This window comes from Nicotiana tabacum, chromosome 11 (assembly GCF_000715075.1).
Source record: "Nicotiana tabacum cultivar K326 chromosome 11, ASM71507v2, whole genome shotgun sequence".
Taxonomy (NCBI): domain Eukaryota; kingdom Viridiplantae; phylum Streptophyta; class Magnoliopsida; order Solanales; family Solanaceae; genus Nicotiana; species Nicotiana tabacum.
The window spans coordinates 179,172,642-179,197,816 of NC_134090.1; the positions used below are offsets into that span (position 1 = coordinate 179,172,642).

A 25,175-nucleotide genomic window follows, 5' to 3' on the forward strand; every position below is an offset into this window, starting at 1 on the left:
ATTGGATCACAAAAGCGCATGGGCGCTTGGTGAGGCAGCTTCGCAGAAGTGAACGGCCCCTTCGCAAAAGCGAACTGGGCGCCGTAGAAGCGTGAAAGGCCACAGATGCGGTTAAGTGAACCGCAGAAGCTGTTTTGCTAGGCAGAATTAAAAACATAAGGGTTCACGATTTTCTTCATTTTCAAACGTTTTGAGCTTGGTCTAAGGCGATTTTGGAGAGGGTTTTCGAGGGGATTCTTGAGGTAAGTCCCTTGTGCTCGTTTTTAATCAATAATCTTGTATCCCCATTGATTTTCCCACCTAGTTTGTATGTTTTTGAGGTGTAATTTGGGGGTTTGGGGCTAGGGATTTGGAGAGTTGATTTGGGAAATTTGGATGACGATTGGGTGTTGGATTTTGATAAAAATTGTTTAGTTGGACTCGTTGTTGGATGGGCTTTCAGATTTTATAATTTTTGTCGAATTTCGAGATGTGAGCCCGGGAGCTAGATTGGAGCCAGTTTCAGATTTTTGAGTTGTAGCTTCGTAATTTCTTGTAGAATTGATTCCTTTAGCCCGTATTGATTGTATTGTACTGCTTGTGTCTAGATTCTGGACGTTTGGAGGCTGATTTGAGAGGCAAAGGCATGTTGGAATAGAGTTTTGCTCGGATTGAGGTAAGTAACACTTCTAAACTTGGTTCTGATGGTTCGAAATACCGAATTATGTGTTATGTGACTGGTATGAGGTGACGCACATGCCAGGTGACGGGCGTGGGGGCGTGCACCATGAGAATTGTGACCTGGTCGGTTCCATGGCACTGTATAGTGGTTCTATCTCATTGATACCCGCATTTTCATCATGTGATAAAGTATTTGAGCTGTTATTCATGCTAGAGATCATGTTTAGGTTGTATGCCGGTACTGTTGGGACCCGTAGTGGTTGTTTCTTGTTGTTGTCTTACTAATTTCTTTGATATTTCGTACTCAGTCATACTCATTCATTTCATATTATTTCTCAGTCTCTGTTGTTATTTATTGATATATTATATTATTATTTTTGAGCTAGTTTCATGATATTGTGAGCCCGTGAGTGAGACTGGAGAGATTGATGACTGAGTGAAGTCGAGACCCTGATTATGAGTGATATTTATGGGATCGGCATGCACGCCGCAACGGTTATACTGATTTATGTTAGCGCTTGGGCTAAAGGAACCCTCCGGAGTCTGCACACACCCCGACTGAGAGTAGTTAATATTATTGAGGGATGGATCTTCACTGCATATGGATCTTGTCCGAAGCATTATATACCTGGAGATGGATCTTCTCCACGAGCTAGATTGACCCTACTCAGTACGTGATTGATTACATGAGGCTGTCAGCATGGTGCATCACATATAATATGTGCATTGGCATGTAGAAATAGAGGAGTTATATTCTTCATATCACTCAGATTTTATCTATTTTACTATTTTGAGTTATCTATTGAACTTGAAAACATGCCCACATTTTTACTGTTTGAACTCGAAGAAGCGAGAAGGTGACCGCAGAAGCGATCAAGGAGGAAGCTGGCAGAGGTCGCAGGTGCGAGGTCCTTTCCGCACCTGCGTGTCCGCAGATGCGCGTATTGGATCGCAAAAGCGCATGGGCGCTTGGTGAGGCAGCTTCGCAGAAGTGAACGGCCCTTCGCAAAAGCGAACTGGGTGCCGTAGAAGCTTGAAAGGCCACAGATGCGGTTAAGTGAACCGCAGAAGCTGTTTTGCTAGGCAGAATTAAAAACACAAGGGTTCGCGATTTTCTTCATTTTCAAACGTTTTGAGCTCGGTCTAAGGCGATTTTGGAGAGGGTTTTCGAGGGCATTCTTGAGGTAAGTCCCTTGTGCTCGTTTTTAATCAATAATCTTGTATCCTCATTGATTTTCCCACCTAGTTTGTGTGTTTTTGAGGTGTAATTTGGGGGTTTGGGGCTAGGGATTTGGAGAGTTGATTTGGCAAATTTGGATGACGATTGGGTGTTGGATTTTGATAAAAATTATTTAGTTAGACTCGTTGTTGGATGGGCTTTCGGATTTTATAATTTTTGTCGGATTTCGAGACGTGGGCCCGAGAACTAGATTGGAGCCAATTTCAGATTTTTGAGTTGTAGCTTCGTAATTTCTTGTATAATTGATTCCTTTAGCCCGTATTGATTGTATTGTATTGTTTGTGGCTAGATTCTGGATATTTGGAGGCTGATTTGAGAGGCAAAGGCATGTTGGATTAGAGTTTTGCTCGGATTGAGGTAGGTAACACTTCTAAACTTGGTTTTGATGGTTTGAAATACCAAATTATGCGTTATGTGACTGGTATGAGGTGACGCACATGCCAAGTGACGGGCGTGCACTGTGAGAATTGTGACCTGGTCGGTTCCATGGCACTGTATAGTGGTTCTATCTCATTGATACCCGCATTTTCATCATGTGATAAAGTATTTGAGTTGTCATTCATGCTAGAGATCATGTTTAGGTTGTATGCCGGTACTGTTGGGACCCGTAGTGGTCGTTTCTTGCTGTTGTCTTACTGATTTCTATGATATTTCGTACTCAGTCATACTCATTCATTTCATATCATTTCTCAGTCTCTGTTGTTATTTATTGATACATCATATTATTATTATTATTTTTGAGCTAGTTTCATGATATTGTGAGCCCGTGAGTGAGACTGGAGAGATTGATGACTAAGTGAGGCCGAGACCTTGATTATGAGTGACATTTATGGGATCGGGTTGCACGCCGCAGCGGTTATACTAATTTATGTTAGCGCTTGGGCTGAAGGAGCCCTCCGGAGTCTGCACACACCCCGAGTGAGAGCAGTTAATATTATTGAGGGATGGATCTTCACTGCATATGGATCTTGTCCGAAGCATTATATACCTGGAGATGGATCTTCTCCACGAGCTGGATTGACCCTACTCAGTACTGGGTGATTGAGCACATGAGGCTGTCAGCATTGTGCATCACATATAATATGTGCATTGGCATGTAGAAATAGAGGAGTTATATTCTTCATATCACTCAAATTTGATCTATTTTACTATTTTGAGTTATCTATTTAACTTGAAATAGAGGAGTTATATTCTTCATATCACTGTGCCAGTTGAGTTCGTCACTACCTTTCAGTCCAAAGGTTATATTTGTTACTTATTGAGTTGGTCGTACTCACGCTACACCTTGCACCTCGTGTGCAGATCCAGGTGTTTCTGGTCACGGCGGCTGCTAGTCGAAGAGCCAGGATCCCGGGAGACTATCGAGGTAGTTTCATAGCGTTCCCAGGCCTTGACTCTCCTTCATTATCTTTATTTGTATTTCAGTTCTTATTCCTTAGACTTTATAGTAGACTGTATTCTGGTATAGATGCTCATGTACTTGGTGACACCCCGATTTCGAGATAGATTGTATTGTGTTGCGGATCTATTTCTGTTTCAAAAAGGTTTACTTAAATATTTATTGTTTCCGTAAATATATTAATTTTCAAAGCTTTTACTGTGTTGAAATAGTTGAGTAGTGACTTGCCTAGTTGCAAGATAAGCGTCATCACAACGGTTGATTTTGGGTCGTGACACAAAATCTGTAATCCTATTGTCTAGAGAGAATATATTGAGAATAAAAATCAAGTGTAGAAACTAGCATTTGGATATTCTTTAAAACTAACAAATACGGAACCTAGTAGTTTAAGCATTATCAGGTTAATGTCTTTCCTTCGAACATGTTTCAACGGAATAAATACATTATCAGGTTAATGCCTTATTATTTTGAAGAATGAAGTACTACTTTGGCTGTTTTAATTTATGTGACAACTTTACTATTTCGGGAGTCTACGAGGTTGTTCCTTGATCATATTTTTCTTAAATATTTTATTAATGTTTTGAATTATTGTAAATTTTTTAATGTAACTTTCAAATATGTAAATTTTATTTTGAAAAACTTGAAGAATTTATGTCTAATTTCACGGTCAAAATTAATAACTTTGATTCTCGCACTTGGAATCGCGTCACGTAAAGTGAAACAGAAGGAGTAATAATTACTTAATTTCTTGTATTACTATGATTTTTTCTTTTTAATTTGACACTGCTTCATCAAACTTAAACTCTTATTTCCCCATACTTTCTTTTATATAGGTGTTGGACTACTATCGTAGCCTATGCACTTTGAGAAGGAGGATGGTTAAGTTTAATAATACTTTTCTCAGTAGCAATTCTGTGTTGCTACACGGGATTCCTTTTTTTTTAAAATACATGAGCACTGCTCCAACATTAATCAAAACATATCCAGCTTAGGATTATTAGTTTATGTTTCTGCTAGAAGAGTTTTATCCTCTATACACAAATTTTAACAAATATATGTGACGTTTAAAAAGTATTTATTTATTTATTGATACGGTATGCACGTGTGACGTAGGAGATGTACGTGTTATGAATAGGCACATTACTGATTATGTTATTGGGTTAGAAGCTAAGATACTTAGGCCAGTTGCTGAATTGAGGAAAACTCAACGTGTGATGGAGGATCCAGGTTGAGACCTGGTGAGCTGAAAAGAATACAAGGCTTATATATAGCAGGAAGATGTAGGAAGTAAAGTATGGAAATACTGAGTCTTTTCTTTAATTTGGTTTAGCTGTTGGAGCACTCTCGAACCTCCCTCCATTCTTGTTTTCTTTTTTTTTTAGTTCCTTTTCCTTGTATCTAGCGTTGTTCACCGTTTGTTAGATACAAAGAAGAGCTTTGTGTGTACAAAAAGAGTAGTGTTACGAACACCTATATGTAATCCTTTAAATAGACCATGATAAAGGTCCATGCTATCACTAGTATTGATACTTACTGATGTGGGAGCACACGTGTGAAATTAAACTTTCACTACTCCTCACCAATGTGTTTAGGTGTTGGAATACTATCGATATCCTATGCACTTTTAGAAGAATGATGGTATAGTTTGATAATACGTGATGCAGGGGCGATGCACGGGATGCACGAGTGATGCACGAGATGCACATGTGATGCACGCTTCTGCATGCGCATCTGCTATATTGTTATGAGGGGCCTTAATTTTTTAATTTTATTATTATTATTTTTCTAATTTGTCATGACATTTATAGGTGCATCTACGGGCATTAGTCTGTCTATATTGTTCCCACGCATCTGCTACCCCAAAATCAAGAAGCTTTAATCAAGAAGTGTTGGGATATAAGTCATGTTTATTGCCGTGATTATAGCTTTGGGTTCTTTTGTTGCCATATATGAAACTAAATTAAATTAAATTAAATTAAATTAATTAAATATGGTAGTTTTATAACATTTCTAGAAATCGACTACTAAAAATATCGAACCAAAATGTCTAAAAAAAATTATTAATTAGCTTGAAGGGGAGGGTGGCTCAACTAGTAAAGTTGCTGCCATGTGACCAGGAAGTCATAGGTTGGAGCGGCGAAAATAGCCTCTTGCAGAAATATAGGGTAAGCTACGTACAATAGACCTTTCTGGTCCGACCTTTCCCCGAATCCCGTGCATAGCGGAAGCTTAGTGCATCAAGCTGTCGTTACTCCTAAAAAGGCTGCATTTCTGCAAGAGGTTGTTTCCACGGCTCGAACCCGTGGCCTCCTGGTCACATGGCAGCAACTTTACCAGTTACGTCAAGGCTCCTCTTCATTGCCGTTACTTTTAATTAGCTTATTGTTGACCTAGTTGTGTACCCTATGCACTTTGCATACTATCAGTACCCTATGCACTTTCAGAAGGAGGATGGTTAAGTTTGATAATACTTTTCTTGGTAGCAACACTATGTTGCTATACTGGATTACTTTTACAAAAATGTATGAGTGCCTCTCAGACAATCAATACATATGCTGACATTGGTCAATTTGCTTTTGGGAAAAAAGGGAAAATATTAATATCAACTTTTATGTATCTTGAACTATACTTAGTTGCAGTTGAGTTCCTTATATTAGAAGGTGACAATTTCCAAAAATTATTCCCAAATGCAAATATTCATATTGGTGACCTCAAAATTGGAGGAAAAGAAACATTTGTCATGTTAGTTGCTCTAATAATATTGCCAACAACATGGCTAAGAAGCTTAGGGTTATTGGCTTATGTTTCTCTCGGGGGAGTTTTGGCGTCTATTGTTCTGGTTTGCGTAGTTTTTTGGATTGGTGCAGTAGATGGTGTCGGTTTTCAAGAGAAAGGTATACTTTGGATATTAAATATATTTTTTTTTACAGAAAGGTGACATTCTTCTTTAAAAAAAAACAAAAAGAAGAAGAAGAAAGATTGGCGTATAAAATGAAATATCATTTTTTTTTTTTTACAGAAAGGTGATATTCTTCTTTATTAAGTTGATTTTATGAACTATAGCCAGCCACAAATTGTGCCGAAAACCTTATTAATGGTGTCGCTTGCTTATACTTTAAAATTTCTATTACATCGATTTTTATGTGATGAGAATTATAAATTATAAATAGGACAAAAAATTCTTGGAGTTTTAAGATTATAGGAAAAGTTTTAAGGTCAAATTTGCTATTTTTAGTTCCAACATGACCTTACATAACTGTCCAACAGTTTTACCTCTGCTTCTACCAAATATTCCCTCCGTCTCAAATTATCTGTCGTGTTTCTCTTTTATACGGTCCATTGAATATTTATTCTATTTATTTGTCATCTCCATCTTCAAGAATAATTACTACCAAATATAAAATGAAAAAAATAATTTCCAATTGAAGATATATTTCCTTGTCGCAAGAGTAAACCTATGAGCTACTTCATCAGAACAGTTTTGGTCATCAGCACAGTTATTGTTGCATTAGTCGTTCCATTTTTCGAATATGTCATGACATTTATAGGTGCATTTACGGGCATTAGTTTGTCTATATTGTTTCCATGTATCTGCTACCTCAAGATCATGAAGCCTTGCTCAACAAGTGTTGGAATAGAAGTCATATTTATTGGGGTGATTATAGTTTTAGGTTCTTTTGTTGCCATATATGGAACTTATGTTTCGTTGAAAAACATCATAAGTCATGTCCAACAAAAATTATGTACAATTTTTTTTATTTTGGCCAAATACGTAGACAGCTACTTAAACTTGGCTCCAAATTTCAGTTTTGACATGTCAACTAATGTAAATACCTGTTGTATACTCCAACCTTTGGCTTCTGTTTTTGTCCCCCAAACACTTTTGGCACCTAATCCACTCGTCTGCATACAAGCCAGAATTGTTATATTTCAAATATAACATAATTCAAAACAGAGAATGCAAACATAAAGAAGGGCGCATGCCTCAAGATTTATGTATCAGCATACAACTTTAGCTTGGATAACAATTTCGATACAATCACATCATTACAACTGGAAATTGTCCTACAAAGAAGGGTGAAACCCCGACGTACACTAGTCTAGAATCCTGATGAGTACCTCTGTTGGAAAATGGTAGTGGTAAGTTCAGAAGCTAGATCAAAGGATCAACGGACAGCCACGAAAAGTGGTTGATGAGGAAACATAAATCCATTCTCAAACTGGTAAAGAATTAAGCTTACAAAGCTCTTGTAAATTTACGACGATATTTTGGGAACAAATTTCACTTGACAGATTGGCCCAAGCTGCCTTCCATCGACGAAGAACAATTTTTCATCATTATCAAGAGCTCCTCTTCTTCAACTGCCTCTACCATGACGAATTGTACATCAAAAGCCAGGTATGAATCATTACTGGCAGAAAATATGATCTCTTCACAACGGCTTCACTGTCAAGTCTTGTGGATCTTGAAACCAAACACCCTGGGAGTATAATTTTGTGTTGGTTTTTGCGGCTTGAGGTGTCCATAAGTCATCAAGAAGAGATGAGGAAATGTTGTCCCAAAGTAAGCCCCGTCAATATCTTGAGCAGTTAAAGAAATCAAATAAGGATAGAAATAGGCTACTCACGGCAAGCGAACAAATACCAATATGCAACTTATGAGCACAGACCTAATGTCAAAATTTATATGCAACTTAGGAGTGCAGAATCCTTAGGTAAGATGGATGCAGCTCAACTAAACATAAGCACGAATTGCATTAGAGATTCTGAGAAAACATAATTGCTATTAGAGGAAATATATGGATGAAATTAACTAATTGAAAATACATCTCACAAATATGTAAATGTATGTGTGGTGTATTTTATATATATTTTGTGTGTGTGTGTGTGTAGAGAGAGAGAGAGCACATCAAGAAGTGGTAGCAGAAAAGGATACTGCCTTGGTACTTTGATCGGGGGTAATAAATGTCCTCACACTTGGGACAGTATATTTTTACAGTACTTGAGCGCGGAATATCTGATTGACCAACAGGAAGGCAAGGCTGTCCACTGCAATAAACTCGCGGGCATCTTCCAAAGTCGTAGTTTTTGTACTTCTCCAACTGAAAGGTTTGGCACAGATATAAAACCATCATTTCAAGGTTTGGCACAGATACAAGGAACCATCATTTCAAGGATAGGTTAAACAGTAATGAAGATCAAGAGGAGGAAAATGTGAAGTATACAAGAGAATGGTGATAAGAAATTACCATTGCGGCCATTCCCTTGGTAGTCAAAATGTACCGAACATGAATCAAACCATATAACATCTCTGCTGCCGATTCAACTAATTCATTCTGCTCCTCTGTGAACATATCACCTATTCAATGCAGGAAAATTTGACAAACTGCAATTGTCTTAATATGAAAGATGATACTGCTGCATCTTGGATATCAGACAACATTCTTGGTTGCCATTACATAGAGACGGAAGTTTACTTAGATTATCATGTAGGATGTTTTTCTAGCGTGAAAACATAAGCTATAAATAAATGATCGAATAGCTTGATCTGCCACCATTACTCCAAGGATGTACTGGTAGCCGAGAGATTTTTAAGTTTCTTGGACACGGGTGCGAGTGTCCGACACGGGTACAGATCTAGAGGTCGGATCCTTCGATATGTAAATTCTAAGATTCGGGGATACGGATCCTAATACCGATTGGGGTCCGGCTAAAAATAATTCAAAAATATAAAAAATATTTCTAAATTATGAGAAATTTTGTGGAATACTTACATATAGCTTGTCAAGGGTGGATTTCTTTTTTATTCTCAAGTTGTAGATTAGTAAAGGATTGATTTCCTAGATAAAGTATGCTATTTTTTCAAATTTACCCTAGTTTTGGTTTTGATTTAGGGAATCAAATTGTATCTCGTCTCGAATATTTCCGTCCGTCGTGGTCAAAATACCCAAAATTATTTGACCAAATCAGGTACGGATCCCATATCCAAACCCATACTATTGTTGTGTCAACACGGGTGCGGCACCTAAACTGCCATGTCGGAGAAACTTAGGAGATTTTCGGCTCAGGCATTATTATCTTAAAACAGATCCAAGACTTGGAACAGAGAACTTGTTAGATCATGCAACAGACTATTCAAAGCATCACATATACCAAATTTTCAAAGCATCAGAATTAGGTAAGAGCTCATTGAAACAGATCAAAACTCCAATAACCCACCCCAACCCCCCTCAAAGAAAAGAGAAGGATAACTTGTAATGTTTTATACAAAAGAAGGAACTGCAAAAGAAAATAGCACTTCACATTTAATAATTAAGAAAAGCACTTTGATTATTTACAAAAAGAAATATTGATAGCATAGAACTCCAAGAGTTCCTAAAAAGGAATCTACATAAAGATGCACAATGGGTTGTGATCTCCATATATGGTCTTGGCAATCCTCCCCTCATTTCTTCACATGGTATCAAAGCCATTGTTATTGTATTTCTCAACGTTGGGCCCCGTGTTATTTTTTGGTGGAGAGCAAATACCACTATTTTGTTTTGGATATCTAAATTGATTGTTACTGCTGATAGCTCCAATTGCATCATATGAATTACACAAAAAAGGCGGTATCATAATCAATTCGTGGTTTTAATTAAACCCTTTTGTTTTATGTAATGGTATTTGATTGACACATGTTTTAAAATATTAATTTGATTTACATTATATATTGGAGATGTATTTTTTCTCTAGTGCAAGTCATTAAGAAGGTAGGGGGTTTATTGTTGTTGTTGCATCTTTTTTTGAAGCGTTCACTTATATAAAAACATGACTTCACCCATAAAGTGATAACCCTTCATGTCACATTGTTTCATCGCTTTAGGCGACGAAACGATGGTTTTTAATAACACGGGAGAAAAAGAGCTGCTTCTTTTCAATCAAGGAACATGACACTTTTATGAAGCACATGATTTCATCCATTAGGACACGAAAAAAGTATATGACGTTATCTCAATGCAAAACTACCATAATACCAGGAAAAATTGATTTCTTGAATGAAAAGAAGTAGCTCGTTTTACCCAATGTCATCAAAAGCCATCATTTTGTCTTCTCTTCAATCAAGGAACATGACACACTTTTATGAAGCACATGATTTCACCCATTAGGCGATAACCCTCGCTTCACATCGATTAATTGCTCTAAGAGACAAAATGATGGCTTTTGATGACATTGGGTAAAACGAGCTACTTCTTTTCATTCAAGAAATCAATTTTTCCTGGTATTATGGTAGTTTTGCATTGAGATAACGTCATATACTTTTTTCGTGTCCTAATGGATGAAATCATGTGCTTCATAAAAGTGTCATGTTCCTTGATTGAAAAGAAGCAGCTCTTTTTCTCCCGTGTTATTAAAAACCATCGTTTCGTCGCCTAAAGCGATGAAACAATGTGACATGAAGGGTTATCACTTTATGGGTGAAGTCATGTTTTTATATAAGTGAACGCTTCAAAAAAAGATGTGCAAGGTGATCCTAACCAAAAGCGATGGGTTTGTTGAATCTCAATTTTGAGGAGTTGGATTAATATCGATATTTATTGTACACTGAATACGGAAAATAGTTATTTCGATTGCAGTTTGATCACTATAGTACTAAATTGAGTAAATTCCACATATGTTTGGTATTCTTTTAATGCCGTGAACTGTGCGTTTCATTCCAAAGAAGCATGCACTCAACTTCAAGTTTTTTGCTTCAAGCCCCATGAACCTTGTCACTATTTTGAGATGTTTGTTTTTAAAGAAACTGCTTCTATCAGCAGTTAGACAATGTAAACAGAACATTCCCCCTTCCATCTTTTCTTCCGGGGCAAGCATTGGTGGTTGATTTTTAAAATTTTCAATGAGATGGGCAATAGAATACAAGACACAGTGAGCCTTAGGGGCACCGTTATTTATATCTATCGATTAAATGATTCAATGGCTTCATTTAGAATTTCTGCAATTCGGCATGAATGTCACATCAAACCCGGACAATGGCAGGATACATTCCTCCAAAAACTTACTATTGGACAAACGGATATAAGATGATTCTAACAATAAAATTTACCCAAATATCTACAAATGGGCATTTATACATGTCATTATAAGATGGATAAGCCTAGACCAGTTGGAAAAACCTGGTAGAATGCGACTCAAAATTAACTTTAAGTAGTTTCTTTTTACTTTTTTTTATAAAGAAACTTTCACTAGTTTCTCCCAGCCTTTATAAGAAGTTATTCCAAACAACCTAAAATATATCAAGTAAAGCTGACCAGTTCTCCACATGTTTACTTCACTAAAGATACTAATTTGTCAAAATAGTCCATAGGAAATAAAACAGCGAACCATATAGTTTCAGAAGACAAGAAAATTGCATCCTTCAACTGAAAAGTAAGTCCAAAATCAATCTTCGGAAATTCATCATAAAATATGAAGTAATCTAAACAAGAGAAAGAATACATACCATGGGAGGATTCAACATCAAGGATGAGGTCAAGCGCATAGTCATAGTAGGGAACTTGACTGCTCAATCCACAGAGGTTAAAATCATCTTGAATGTAATCATCATCAACTTCACAGAAGAACTCATTACCACGCAGGTTACAAAACCAAGAAATCCATGAAGTATCATCCCCATCAGAACCACTAACATCAGACTCTTCACTGTCCGTTTCAGATTCCTCTACAAAATACATAAACATGAGAATGTACTCACGTCATTTGAAATGCAAGGAAAATAGTGAGTTAGGTAGGCCAGTATAGTATGCCAAGCTATACCCAAAAAGGTAGCGCACCTCGAGAAGACTTAAACAGCTATGTTATTCAGAAAGATGTTGCTAAAAGCTTTCCACAACTCAACATCAAGAACCAACCATAAGTAAAAGACAAACAACTCTACTTAAACAGCTGAAGTTTTTCTTTCAAATTAAAACATAAAAGGCTGAGTTAAAGATAAATAATTCAGAAATGTAAAACTTGGAGAAGAAGAAATTCAGTTGAGGAGCAAATGATTTTCATTCTGCTTGCAAATGAACTGTCTGTACAGTGTTTTAATATATACACCTACTAACCGACATAACTACCAAGCATGTGCCCTCTTCTATTATCACGTGTGTACATAAATAAGCTAAGTTGGGTCTTCTGCATAAGAAGCTTCTAGAAATGAATCCTATGGCTGAGATCAAACACATCATTTAGGGAACAAAGGCTGTGATTAAAACATGTGTCCCTGCTATTGTGTTGAAGAGGCAGTTTTGTTATCATCTGAGACATTACAATGCCCTAGCCGCCACAGCTTTCTTCCAAACCAATACCAACACTGTCAACACCCCCCCCCCCCAAGTTGGAGGGGAAGAATGAACCCCCAACTTGCTCAGAAGCTCACGATGAGAAGGCCCAGAAAGAGGTTTGGTGAAGATGTCTGGCAGTTGAGAGCGAGTGGGAAGAAAAGAAAGGGAAATGAGGCTGGATTGAAACTGTTGACGGACAAAATGACAATCAAGTTCGTTTCATCCTCTCGTGAAAGACAGGGTTTTTGGCGATATAAATCGCAGCCTGGCTGTCAGAATGAAGAGGAATAGGCAGAGTGGGAGGCACAGAGAAATCCGTAAGAAGGCGAGACAGCCAGGTTAACAAAAATGGCAAATACTGTTAATAAGTTATGGCAATATATCATAGGAATTTTCAATTTTAACCTCAAAGCTCATTCCATACTAGATTATAATGGCATGACATAGAAGCTGTATTCACCAGTACTAGAATAAAAAGACCACAAAAGTCTAGCCTGCACTTATGGTTGCACATCACAAAACAGACATTTTTTTTATTTAAAAAGAAAAATCAACTTTGTAAACCTCTAGCAAGAATTGACTGTGACAACCGAAAAACTACATATGAAACCACAGGGATAATCTTTCTATCGCCGTGCTGAGAATCTAGGAATATCTGAAATACAGTTTGGAAACATCCAGAGAGAACCACAAGCAAAATAAGTATATATTCGGAACACACTAATTTTTTCAATGTTCATGCTATGTGACTAGATAAAACTATATCTGAATTCATTCCATGCTGCTTTTTGGATTAAAGGAATATTTCCATTTCTTCCAAAAGGGTGCATCATTACAGAGAAACGAAAATGAGAGCAACTTTAGTACAAGAACAACAAAAACGCGCCAAAGACACCCCTCAACATATATAGTGTACCTTGATCAGTTGTTAAACTAATTTCCCCCATAAATACAAAAGAAAATGGATTAAAAAAAAAACAATTTACAGCAAACACCAAAAATGGAAACAGTATATCTTTCAAGCTTCTGAACATGACAAAAAAAAGTTGGAAACCATTATTTCCAACTAAAAAAGAAAAACTTTTGTCCCATTTTATGTGACTCCTTTTTCGCTCGTCCTGGAAAGAATAACACCTATCTCTTATCGGAGACAATTTTAGCTTTAAACTTCCAATTCTACCTTCCATGACATGATTTATACCCGCTCAAATGTCTATGGCCTTAAGGACTAATTTCAAAAGTATTCTATATGCCTTAAACCCATGCCCACTCAAATATTGTCACATAAAATGGGACGGAGAATGTGGCTAAAAACCATAGTATTATAATATCACACCTAAAGCCTTAAAAGCTCGTATCCAGCAATTACTTCCAAAATCACATATCTATTAATTAAAACATTTTAAATCCAAACAGCTTGTGGATCTTCTAATCAACCACTAAAGACAACATTTTTACCCTAATAAAGGCAAAATCCAATACTTTGGAAAATGATTAATAAAAGATACTAACCATCAGAGCACTTATTTTTGCTGGTGTTGCGATGATCAAAATGCGATTTTCCACCACCACCACCGGCGGAGGCGGAGGTAGACGGAACAGCTTTATCCTTCAAAGACCTAGATGTTGACGGTGATAACTTCTCTAAGTGCTTATCCAACGCATCGTTGATTCGTTTCCGATCCAACGGTCCTCCTCCGCCACCTCCTCCTCCTCGATCTCTATACATTTCTTCTACAATATATCAATTTGTTGCTACTATATTTATATCTGCATATAGTAGCTTGAAAATGAAATTGGAGAGACTCTGAAGCTGAGAAATCCTAGATTTTGAGAGAAGAGCAAGGAACTGTGTGTGTGTGTGTAGAGAGAGAGAGAGAATCGGGTAGACGAAGATAATTAGGGTTTCGGCTACAATAGAGAAAGGGGAAAGTGGGAGAGAAGGGACAAAGAGAAGTTGGTTTTGTTATTTTCAGATCTTTTCTGTGTCATCCTTCTTCTTGTTTTTCATAGGGGTCATTTGCTATTACAATTTCGAAATAACTAATTTCGAAATTAAATATATTGCGATCTTATCTCAATTAATTTAAAATAAATTCGACTCAAATTTAATTTTGAGATTAATTATTTGTATCCTTCGTATCAAATGAGCCCTTATATATTGAACTATTAATTGTTTTCCTTTGGTAGTTAATTATACTTCATTATTTACCTCTTTAATTATTTACTAGAGTAAAAACTATAAATTGAAATGAAAAGAAGAGGAGATGATTAATTTTCTCAATATTACTATTACCACTAAACATTTTATATTTTCATCTTATTATTATCTCTTAGAATAACATCACGAGTTGCACATATTCATATATTTTGAAACACTAAGAAGGAATGCTACATCACAAATTGTCGGTGTGAATTTGCTCACATTATTGACTCGGACTCCGATAAAAGAAGAGGAATGCTATAGGCTAGTAACCAGTGTATAATACGATGAATCCTCACAGAATACTATGAGCTTAAATATTGGAACACTATTGTTAATAAAGATTCATATAGTCGGCCCAACTTTCTTTCAGGGGTGAGAGGTTGTCAACGGCGGGGACCCTTGATAGAAGGATGTGGAGATGGTAGAATTATCGTAGATCTCTACTACTACCTGATGTTGCTTCTGTTTCGGTCCACTATTATCTTGTTATTGTTACTGACCCCTTTTCTTCCTCGTTACTGTATCTCTTTTTCTAAACTGTTGTGATTATGCTTGCATGAGGCGAGGGTCTATCAGAAACAACCTCTCTACCTGCACAAGGTATGGAAATATAAGGTTTGCATACACACTCAGACCAACTTTTGGGACTATACTGAGCATATTGCTTGGAATTGACGTGTAGTCGTAACAGTAGTTGTAGCTAGATTGACCAATTGAAATATATGGAATAAGATTCATGATTAAAATTGATAAACTATTACCAAAACTTAATAAATCAAAAAATAATGCTTGGAAATCATAAAGCATTTAAAAAGAGAAGCTAATGTTACTATATTAGCACTGAACAATTTATAGTATTTTCATCGTATTATCTCTTAGAATAACATCACGAGTCACACACCTTCATACATTTTGAACCAAATAAGAAGGAATGTTACAACACAAACTGTCGGTATGAATTTGCTCACATTATCGGACTCAGGCCCTGATAAAAGAAGAGGATTGTGATAGGCTGATAGCAAGTGGTAAATACGATGAATCCTCACTATACAGAATATTATGAGCTTAAATATTGGAGCGACATTGTTAATTACGTAGGATTTATGTGGTCGACCTAACTTGCTTGAGATTGACGACATGACATGTAGTAGTAGCAGTTGTGGTAGCTAGATTGACCAATTGAAATATAATGGAATAAGATTCATAACAAAAGCTGATAAACTATTATCAAAACTTAATGAATCAATAAATAATGCCTGGAAATCATATGGCCTCACATTGTGTAATCCAACACTATAAGTCTATAACTAAAAATCCCAGTAATATGCCTGGAAATGTTCTACCTCCTTGTAATATGTATCTTTAATTTGCCATATTATCAACTGGTTCTTCATAAATTTCTTCTGTCTCAGGATCAATTTTCCCACTCTGAACAAAGAAATTATCGCGTGCATCAACCACATTTTTACTTTCCTCTGGTTTCGCGAGTATCATCTGCAGTTTTAACGAATTCAAGAAGTACGAGTTACGACTACTTATATATGACGATGATAAGTGACAAAAATACAAGTGGATTTATTAATCAAAGGTACCTAGAGATGTCTCACAACAACAACAACAACGACACAGTATAATCCCACAAGTGGGGTCTGGGGAGAGTAATATGTACGCAGACCTTACCCCTACCCCGAAGGGTGGAGAGGCTGTATGCAATACCTAGAGATGTCTCCTCTAGTTTATATTCCTACCAAAGAATTGGAGTATTCCAATGTTTCATAATATTTTCAACTTTATAGCCCATGGATGCATATGGCAACCTTTTGGCCTGAAGGATGAAATATCATGCAATATAACATGCAAAACTAGAAAGAACAAAGGATAATATGAATAAGAAGAAGCTAGAGTATTTCCATGAATTTATTATCTCTGTCCATGTATTCATCAATTACTAAGTAATCATACTTAGCTGAGCATAGACTAGTTTGTTCAGGTAGTCACAAGCTTGCTAAAGCTAAAAACGGAATTTAGTTTCTTAATGACTATGATAAGAGCAAAAATTACACCTATGCAAAAGTGGGGTTTGGGAAGGGTAGTGTGTACGCAAATCAGCGGCGGACCCAGAATTTTTACACGACGGAAGCATATTATTCTGCTCAACCAGCGCCCCCTAAAGGTTTTTAGTGTTCAGGGTGCCAACTGCTTTAAATTAACTATTTTCAAAGTATATACCTATATATACATCGGTCGAAGTTTACGGGGTCTGGTGACCCCTCACCCATACATATGGGTCCGCCTCTGACGCAGACCAAGGCAGAGACGCTATTTCCGATAGACCCTCGGCTAAAAATTACACCGATAACAACAAGAAAAACTAATACATACTTCATTTTAGCATCGTGGAATCAGCCATTAATGCTTGCATCAGAGTAGTTGGTTGCCTACATCATACCCTTTTGGGATGCGGCCCTTCCCCGGATTCTACATAAATGGGGATGCTTCGTGTACCGAGCCGCCCTTGTGCCAAAGTCTGTCATCTTACTTACTATAGACTCCAAGCTCATGATATTGAACCAATACATTACAAAGACTTTATTATGATAGAGAAATTATATAACCTCCTCAAAGTAGAATCCTGCTTGTCAGAGAATTAGATGTTATAACTCTTCTGTTCTATTAGTTGTCTTTATCTTTCCTTTGCCAGTACCACATAATTATTTTCTCCTCTTTCCAGTGCACACACGACAACGACAATAACAATAATAAACTCAACATAATTTCATAAGTGGGATCTGGGAAGGATAGTGAGTACGCTGACTTTACCCTTATAGTAAATATAGAAAAGTTGTCTTCAATATACCCTCCGCACGAGGAAAGATGAAAATAGAATATAATTCTAAGAATCTCAATTAAGTTTTTGTTCCTCACCATTACAAAGAAGACAAATCATAGCCATATATGAATAATAAGAACTATGATTAAGGTAATAATTAGTTCAGCATTATGTATGCTAAAGAAAGCAAATGATCTTTTCTTTACCATTTTTTTCCATACCTTAGGAGCTGAAATTTTCAATTCTGCAGGCCACTTCAGTTGTTTCTTCTGCACAGGATGGAGCAATTTTAGTGCCCTTTCCAGTTGTTTCTTCTGCACATAATATAGCACAAATACCAAGAGTTAGTTATGTGCCCAAGCTATTTTTTTCCCATATATATGACATGTCTGTGAATAAGGGCAAATTTTTTTATAGTTAGGCTCGGGACGGAGCTAGTGCTTTGGTTACGAGTTCAGCCGAAGTAAGTAGTTTTGGTTCAAACCTCATATTTGTCTAAAGAAATCTATTGAATATGTACATGTTGTGAAATATTATTGGGTTGAATTTCGAAATTGTTTCTTATGTGAAACAAACGACGGCTAGGGTTAAATTCTTTGCATCTTAGAGAGGGGTAGTAGGCTGTGGACAAAGTAATTCATACGCTTTCGTGAGATTTCTCGATGACTGGTGACACAAGTCGTGGTTGCTGCAGATCCGCTTCCTCTAAGAAAAACCCATATGTCTCCTAACTAGTAATTTTCGGGTAAATACAACATTACAAATTGTTAATTTAGAACCTAGCAACTAGATTAAAATCTCGAAATCACAAGTTTCAAATTCTGGTTTCGCCTTTGATTAGGATACGTTGAATATGTGGTTCGTAATTCCTGTGTTTCGAATCATAACTCCAAAATCATCAGAGGTTTTCTCAGACCTTAAACTTCTGTGAATTTAGCTAAACCAATAATCTATTGTGAACAAACTACTGTAACAAATAATAACAATGAGATTCAAGGTTAATTAAAAACATCTTCTAACAAATAAAATATATTGAACCAATTTGCATCAAATTAGACAAACCTGTCGTGCCATAATTTTGACAAAAGTTGGTTCAGTTGTAAAATTTTCTTCATATAGGATTTTCCCACAGTTCCTACAACATCTATGGAAAAAAAAAGAATTTAGAATGAATCGTAAGAAGTAGAATGCAGAAATAAATAAATAAATAAATAAATAAAAACTTTGCATGAGAAATTAAAGCTTACACTTTGTCATCCCAATAATCTGGTCGACTGAATTTTATGCAATAATCGCAATAAACCATTCTTGAAAAACCTGAATCAATTCAAAGAAAACACAATCTTGAAATTGTTGAAAGTTGACTCTTGAACCCAGCGTTCACGTTAGGAATTTTGCTAAAGTCTGCTATATATTATAGGAATTTTTACACCCTATAGAAAATCTTAGTACCCTATTTATTTTAAATAAATATTATTTTAAAATATTACATCCTATAAATACATTTTATCCTTTATAGCAAAAAATCTAAATATAGTTACATCATACAATTAAGGCACCATATATGCTAAATATTATTTTTCTCTCTCCCTTTTTGTATTTTCTCTCACATAATTACCGCGTATCTGCAAACCCCAATACAATCTCTCTCTGTTTGCATACAACCAAGACTCTCTTCTCCCACAAACCCTAGTTTCTTAACTCTTCTCCCACCCAAATTCTCAATTTTCTGCTCCGCGTCACCAACGTTATCATCAGCCATTGTCTGAGCCGGAATATGAGCAACCACACTCGCGTACTTCACAAAAGATCCGGATTCGGGCTGAGCTGTCAGCAACAGCATGCGAGCACCGTTCGATTTGACCGGATCTCGTGTTGCGGCGGTCGTTTTTTCGCCCACCGGAAAGTCGTACACTTGTGGCAATGTTAGTTCTGCAATTGAGAGGCACTTTTCAAGTTTTTCAGAGCCATCATCGTCTGGGCTGAATTCTCATCATTCTAATTCTAATGATGTTTCTGGCAATTCCTCGGGCCCAATTGGAGGAGTGTTCATGTCGAAGACGCAGTGGGCTGACAAACCCAGCCTATTTGTATTCAGTTGTATTCGAATGTATTCTTCAGCTGTATTCACTTGTATTCAGGTTTAATCAGTTGTATGTAACCATTTTATTCAGCATAAGTTAGTTGTATTCAAGTATTTTATACAACTGTATTCAGTTGTATTCAATTGTAGTTAGTTATATTCAACTATTTTATTCAGCAGAAGTTAGTTGCATTTTTTTGCATTCAAGAGTTTATTCAGCTGTATTTAGTTGTATTTTTGTTGTATTCAAGTATTTTATTAAGATGAATTAAGGTGTATTTTGTTGTATTCAACTGTATTATTCATATGTATTTCTCTTTATTCGGCTATAATCTTTATTATGTATCTTTCAAATACAGATTAATGAGGGATCGTTTTAGTTCGTTGAGTTAAATTAGGAGAATATCAAGTGATTATATTTCCTTCCGCTTTTAGCGCAAATACGTTACTGTATTTAATGTTAATGTCGCTTGAATACAGCTAAATACATGTCAAACTTAACTGGAATTCCAGATTTTACGCCTATATTTTTGGTTGTATTAATGAATACAACAGCTTAAATACATGAAATACATTGTATAAATACATAAAAGATATCTATAACACGTAATATAACAAAGGATATCTATAAATGGCTAATTAGACAAAAAAGATGGTGCGTTATGAAAAATTCCCTATATTATATACTAGTTACCATTAGCCCGGGCTATGCCCGGGCCCAATTGCATAGTCAAGCTTGTAAAGTCTGACTACCTTATTTTTTGTCGTCGAAGTATAATTGTAAATATCTTGGGGCATTTACATCTATACCCGTTTTTTGTGTCACGTTTTAACTTGTACCCGCTTTGCAAAAAAAATTGCAAGCGTACTCGCTTTTTCGCATAATTTCAGCATACGGGACTGAAGTAGCAAAGGCAATCACGCAAAACTTCAGCACTCTAGTAGTCAGGCCTAAAGTTCATCTCTAGAGCTGAAGTTTTTTGTTTTTTAACTAGCGAACTTCATCTCTAGAGTTGAAGTTTTTTAATTTTTAACTGACAAACTTCAGCTCTGGAGCTGAAGTTTTTGTTTTTGTAACTGACGAGCTTCAGCTCTAGAGCTAAAGTTTTTGTTTTGTAACTGGCGAAGTTTTTATTTGTAACTAGCGAACTTCAACTCTAGAGCTGAAGTTTTTGTTTGTAACTGGCGAACTTTCAGCTCTAGAGCCTGAAGTTTTTGTTTTGTAACTGAAGAACTTCAACTCTAGAGCTGAAGCACCACAATTGGCAGTGATTTTTTAAGAAAAATAAGGTACATCTTCTCAGCTCAAACACGAATAAACATACAAAAACTTCAAAATTTTACAGCCTATCTTATTGGTAACTTAAACTTTTTCTTAAGACTAATTTGCTGTAAATTTGGAGCAGAAGTACAACTGCCAAACCGTTCAATTAAAAAAATTTGACCTTATAACTAAAACAGTGTTGCTTCTGGAGATAAATACCAGTTTGTTTTGTAACTTGAAAAAGAAAACGAAGGAGGAGAAGGAGGAGGAGAAAGGGGGCTGAAGTTATTTAAAAAGTTGGTATAAGTTAAAAAATTTAAAAAAATAAGTATAGGTTAAATAAGGGGCGACTAAATAGGGCGCCCTAGCCAATTTTTACAAATTTCTTTAGAACTTTCAATAGCCCGGGCCCAATTGCATAGTTAAGGTTGTAAAGTGTGACTATCTTATTTTTTGTCGTAGAAGTATAATTGTAAATTTCTTTAGAACTTTCAATAACATTGTTAGAGTAGATTTTTTGCAAATCATATGCCTCTTAAACTCTCAAAAATACTATACGTTGTAATAATAGGTAATAATAGAGCAGTCTATAACCAAGAATCTCAAACCTAAGTGCAAAAGCTTTGATGAAGTTAATGAAGAACGTGTAAAATATTGCTAACCGTTGATAAGTGTATTATGCATTTTTTATGGTACTAATATATCGGCTCCTGTTGCTTTTATTTAGCCGAAGGTCTCCTGGAAACAGTCTTTCTATCCTTCAGGGTAGAGGTAAAGTCTGCGTACATATTACCCTCTCTAGACCCCACTTGTGGGATTATATTGGATTGTTGTTGTTGTTGCTAAGATCCGATCATGAGAGAGTTTTATTTGTGATGTACACATGAGTCATTAACCTGGAAAATAAATTAGCGTATAAGAAGTTGTTAGTGTATACAGTTCTTCTTTGTACGATCTAAACTGAATCTCTTACTCTTCTTCTTCACATAGCCGGCCAGAGGAGGTAAAAATAGCACGGTATAGCCAGTTTTCGGACTTGTCATTCAAAAATAGCCAGCGTTTACGAAGTCAATAAAAAATAGCCACTATTTTGCTGCAACAGAAACCGGTCCAGCATAATATACTGGAGTTCGGTGCACCTGTGTATGAACTTCAGCATATTATGTTGGACCGGTATACTGGAGCATCGATGCTCCAAACTCCAGTATATTATACTGGACAATTATACTTGCTGGAACTCCAGTATATTATGCTGGAGTTCTAGTGTACTTATGCTGGAACTCCAGTATAATATAATGGCGTATTTTCCGGGGTTTGAATAGTATTTTCGCTCAAATTTATCTTTACATGAAAAGTGGCTAAATTTCGATTACTTTTGAAATTGGGCTATTTTTGAACGACCAGTTATAAATCTGATATTTTTGAATTTCTCCCCCAGAAGAGGCCATTTCATAATAATAGTACATGTAAAAGTACTTTTTTTCTCAAAAAAATTAAACACTATGGTATAAGAACTATAAAAAAAAACTATAAAAAGGTAAGTAAACTTTTGGAATAGTACTTAATATGTAGAAAAAAATTAGGTAACAACAATAACTCGTTTAGATCCTAACTTTCCTTTATATAAATTATTCTAGGTCTATTGGAATAAATAAGCTAAATTATACTTTTATCTTCTTCTTATTTTCCCCTTGTCCAAATATATTATTATTCCATCAAATACAAGTCCTGTAGTGCAAGGCATATTTTTAATTACATGCTCTCTTTTTCACTGTTTCAAGCATTGCAATAAGCAAATTTACGTAGTGATACTCTAATTTGATATAATTAAAGTTATCAAAGTCAAAATCAAGTTCAATTATTCTAATTTTATTATATTATCTTTTTTCAATCTAAAATTTTTATATTTTTATTTCATAAGTATATTATGCCTTTTATATTTTTCTTAATTCTACTTGTATATTATTGTACCTCTTAATATGTACTATGTGTGTATGTGTTTCTTTGTATATACGATATAATATACGTATTTTTTTTTCTTCGTATTATATCAACCATCATTGATTCTGTTAATTTTGATTGTGAAATTTTTCAGTCAATGTGCTCGACTTCTCAAAAACATAAGTGCTATCAAAAACATAGTGATTGTAGTGATTGTTGGACGTGTTGTTGGTAGGGGCGGATTTAGGGGGCGCAAGGGTGTTTACGCGAACACTCTTCGCTGAAAAATTACATTGTATATATAAGGTAAAATCTGTTTTTTATCTCTATATATTAAGTTTTGAATACTCTTAACACTATCCAAAAGTGTAGTTTAGTGGTTAAGGGGGTTCAAAATCTACATAAGGTCATGAGTTCAATTCCTACTAGCTACAAAAAAATTTTTTTGAACCCCCTTCGTGGAGATCCTGCCTCCGCCACTGTAAGCAGGCCTTACCTCTACCCTGAGGTAGAGTTTGGTCAATCCATATGGCAATCCTTCCTAATCTTCACGATATGTTATTTTCACTGGTTGGACCTGCTTTTTATGTAACTAGTCTTATAATATGCGTGTTGCTCGTGTATACTTTCTCAATGGGTAATTTATTTTTAAAAAGCATATACATACATATTGACAATAAGAAGATTGGTGGCGAACTTCGATGCTCAGATTATTAAGCTTTCTTTATTATACCAGTGACTATTTATTATTATTTTTAATTTCAATTTTGTTGTCCAATTCTAATTTTTTTTAATATTATGAGAAAATAAAAGAATACGAATTTCTCTGTAAAATAATCATTTTTAATGAAACTAAGGACGTCTAAAGAAGTCATGAATGTCTGGTTATATGCTTCCTTCTTCTATAGTATGTTAAGAATATTTAGCTATGGAAAGATTTAAATTTCTAAATATTGGTAGTTCTTACAGAATTTATTAAAATTTTAGTTAATTTAAAATTCTAAAATATTAGAAAAATAATAAGATGACAATGACTATTTTGTCCAAAATTGAACTTCATTTTAAAGGAGTAAAAAAGACGTATTTCTTCTTTACTTACCGTATTAGGCTTCTCTCATTCGTTTATTCTTTGTTTTGGATAGGTTTCCAGAATTTTACAGAGGATTCAATTTCTCCTTTGCTTACCGTATTAGGTTCTTTCTTCTTTGTTTTGAAATCAGAATTTTACAAGTATAAAAGAAGTTATTTTGTACATTTTTTTTATCATAAACATACGTCCTCATAGCAAATTTACTTGTCATTTGCGGTGAATTTCTATCTTGTACTACGGTTTTGATGTTAGAATTATTGTTTGATAATTGATAAACAACTCTAAATCGAAAGTTTTCAATTGTGATTTTTATTTATAATGTCTCATATATTATCATTGGTTTATGTCTCATGTATGATCATTGGTTTAAACTCACTTACGAATGTTGTACAGGTTGTTTGGATCGTTGCATTCATCACATAAAATTGGTTAGGTATTCTAACTCATATCAAGTTAATATTTTATAAATTTAAGACTTTATCACTATATGGTTGATATATATTTTTAATTAAACGGACAAGTAACTGTAATAAATATCTGAAAAAGTATTAAATGACAGTACCCTACAGCACGTAGGAATTGTTCAACCCCAACACATAATATGACTATGAATGAAAAAGAATCTTAAAACTGAACAATAGATCAATTAAATACTTCCCTATTTTTATATAAATTTGGGCTAGTCAAGCAAAAGGGTAATGATTGTTTGTTATGGTCATTTAACGACTAACATAATATAAATATTTTTAAAAAAATTAACATGAACATAGTTCTTATAAGAAAGTGGTTTATACATAAGGTAAAATTATGATGGACTTTAGATTCCTAAATATTAAGATTTTTTACATAAGTCAAATAAGAAAAGATTTATTAACCATAATTTTAGTTAATTTTAAATTCCTAAATAATTAATGGAATGACTATTTTGTTTAGTGTGAACTCTATTTTAAAAGGGTAAAAAAGACGAACGACATTTCGCTAAGGGTATTCGTGCTTTTAATATAGTACTAACTTTGAGGTACATGCATTGCACGTATATCTCTCGTTACCTATTAAAAGGTAAGGTAAAAAATACTTCTTCCTCCAACTTTATATTAAAATGAAATCCATCCAACTTTAAACAAATAAACATTTATTACGGCACGTCTCAAAAT

General features: G+C 35.3%; 3 protein-coding genes across 4 annotated transcripts; 1 reads left to right on the plus strand and 2 right to left on the minus strand.

The window, feature by feature from the left end:
• The first annotated feature begins 3,703 nt into the window (after positions 1 to 3,703).
• On the plus strand, positions 3,704 to 7,851 carry LOC142166155 (amino acid transporter AVT1I-like). Its single transcript, XM_075224581.1, has 2 exons — positions 3,704 to 3,750; positions 5,709 to 7,851. Exons 1-2 carry the CDS (start codon positions 3,704 to 3,706, stop codon positions 6,235 to 6,237), a joined length of 576 nt encoding a protein of 191 aa, XP_075080682.1. The 3' UTR covers positions 6,238 to 7,851.
• LOC107815247 (putative casein kinase II subunit beta-4) lies at positions 7,208 to 14,605 on the minus strand. Of its 2 annotated transcripts, none has more exons than XM_075225807.1 (5): positions 14,120 to 14,605; positions 11,782 to 12,000; positions 8,549 to 8,643; positions 8,236 to 8,401; positions 7,208 to 7,880 (listed from the first exon to the last, which is right to left on the minus strand). In XM_075225807.1, the coding sequence occupies exons 1-5, from the start codon at positions 14,334 to 14,336 to the stop codon at positions 7,750 to 7,752; spliced, it is 828 nt and encodes a 275-aa protein (XP_075081908.1). In that variant the 5' UTR covers positions 14,337 to 14,605; the 3' UTR covers positions 7,208 to 7,749. The 2 variants fall into 2 exon arrangements, with proteins under 2 accessions (XP_075081908.1, XP_075081907.1); XM_075225806.1 differs by having other exon boundaries at positions 8,549 to 8,658; positions 14,120 to 14,603.
• Positions 14,606 to 15,984: 1,379 nt separating this feature from the next.
• On the minus strand, positions 15,985 to 19,049 carry LOC107828732 (uncharacterized). Its single transcript, XM_016656100.2, has 4 exons — positions 18,891 to 19,049; positions 18,706 to 18,787; positions 17,865 to 17,957; positions 15,985 to 16,307 (listed from the first exon to the last, which is right to left on the minus strand). The coding sequence occupies exons 1-4, from the start codon at positions 18,947 to 18,949 to the stop codon at positions 16,176 to 16,178; spliced, it is 366 nt and encodes a 121-aa protein (XP_016511586.1). The 5' UTR covers positions 18,950 to 19,049; the 3' UTR covers positions 15,985 to 16,175.
• Between the last annotated feature and the right edge of the window lie 6,126 nt (positions 19,050 to 25,175).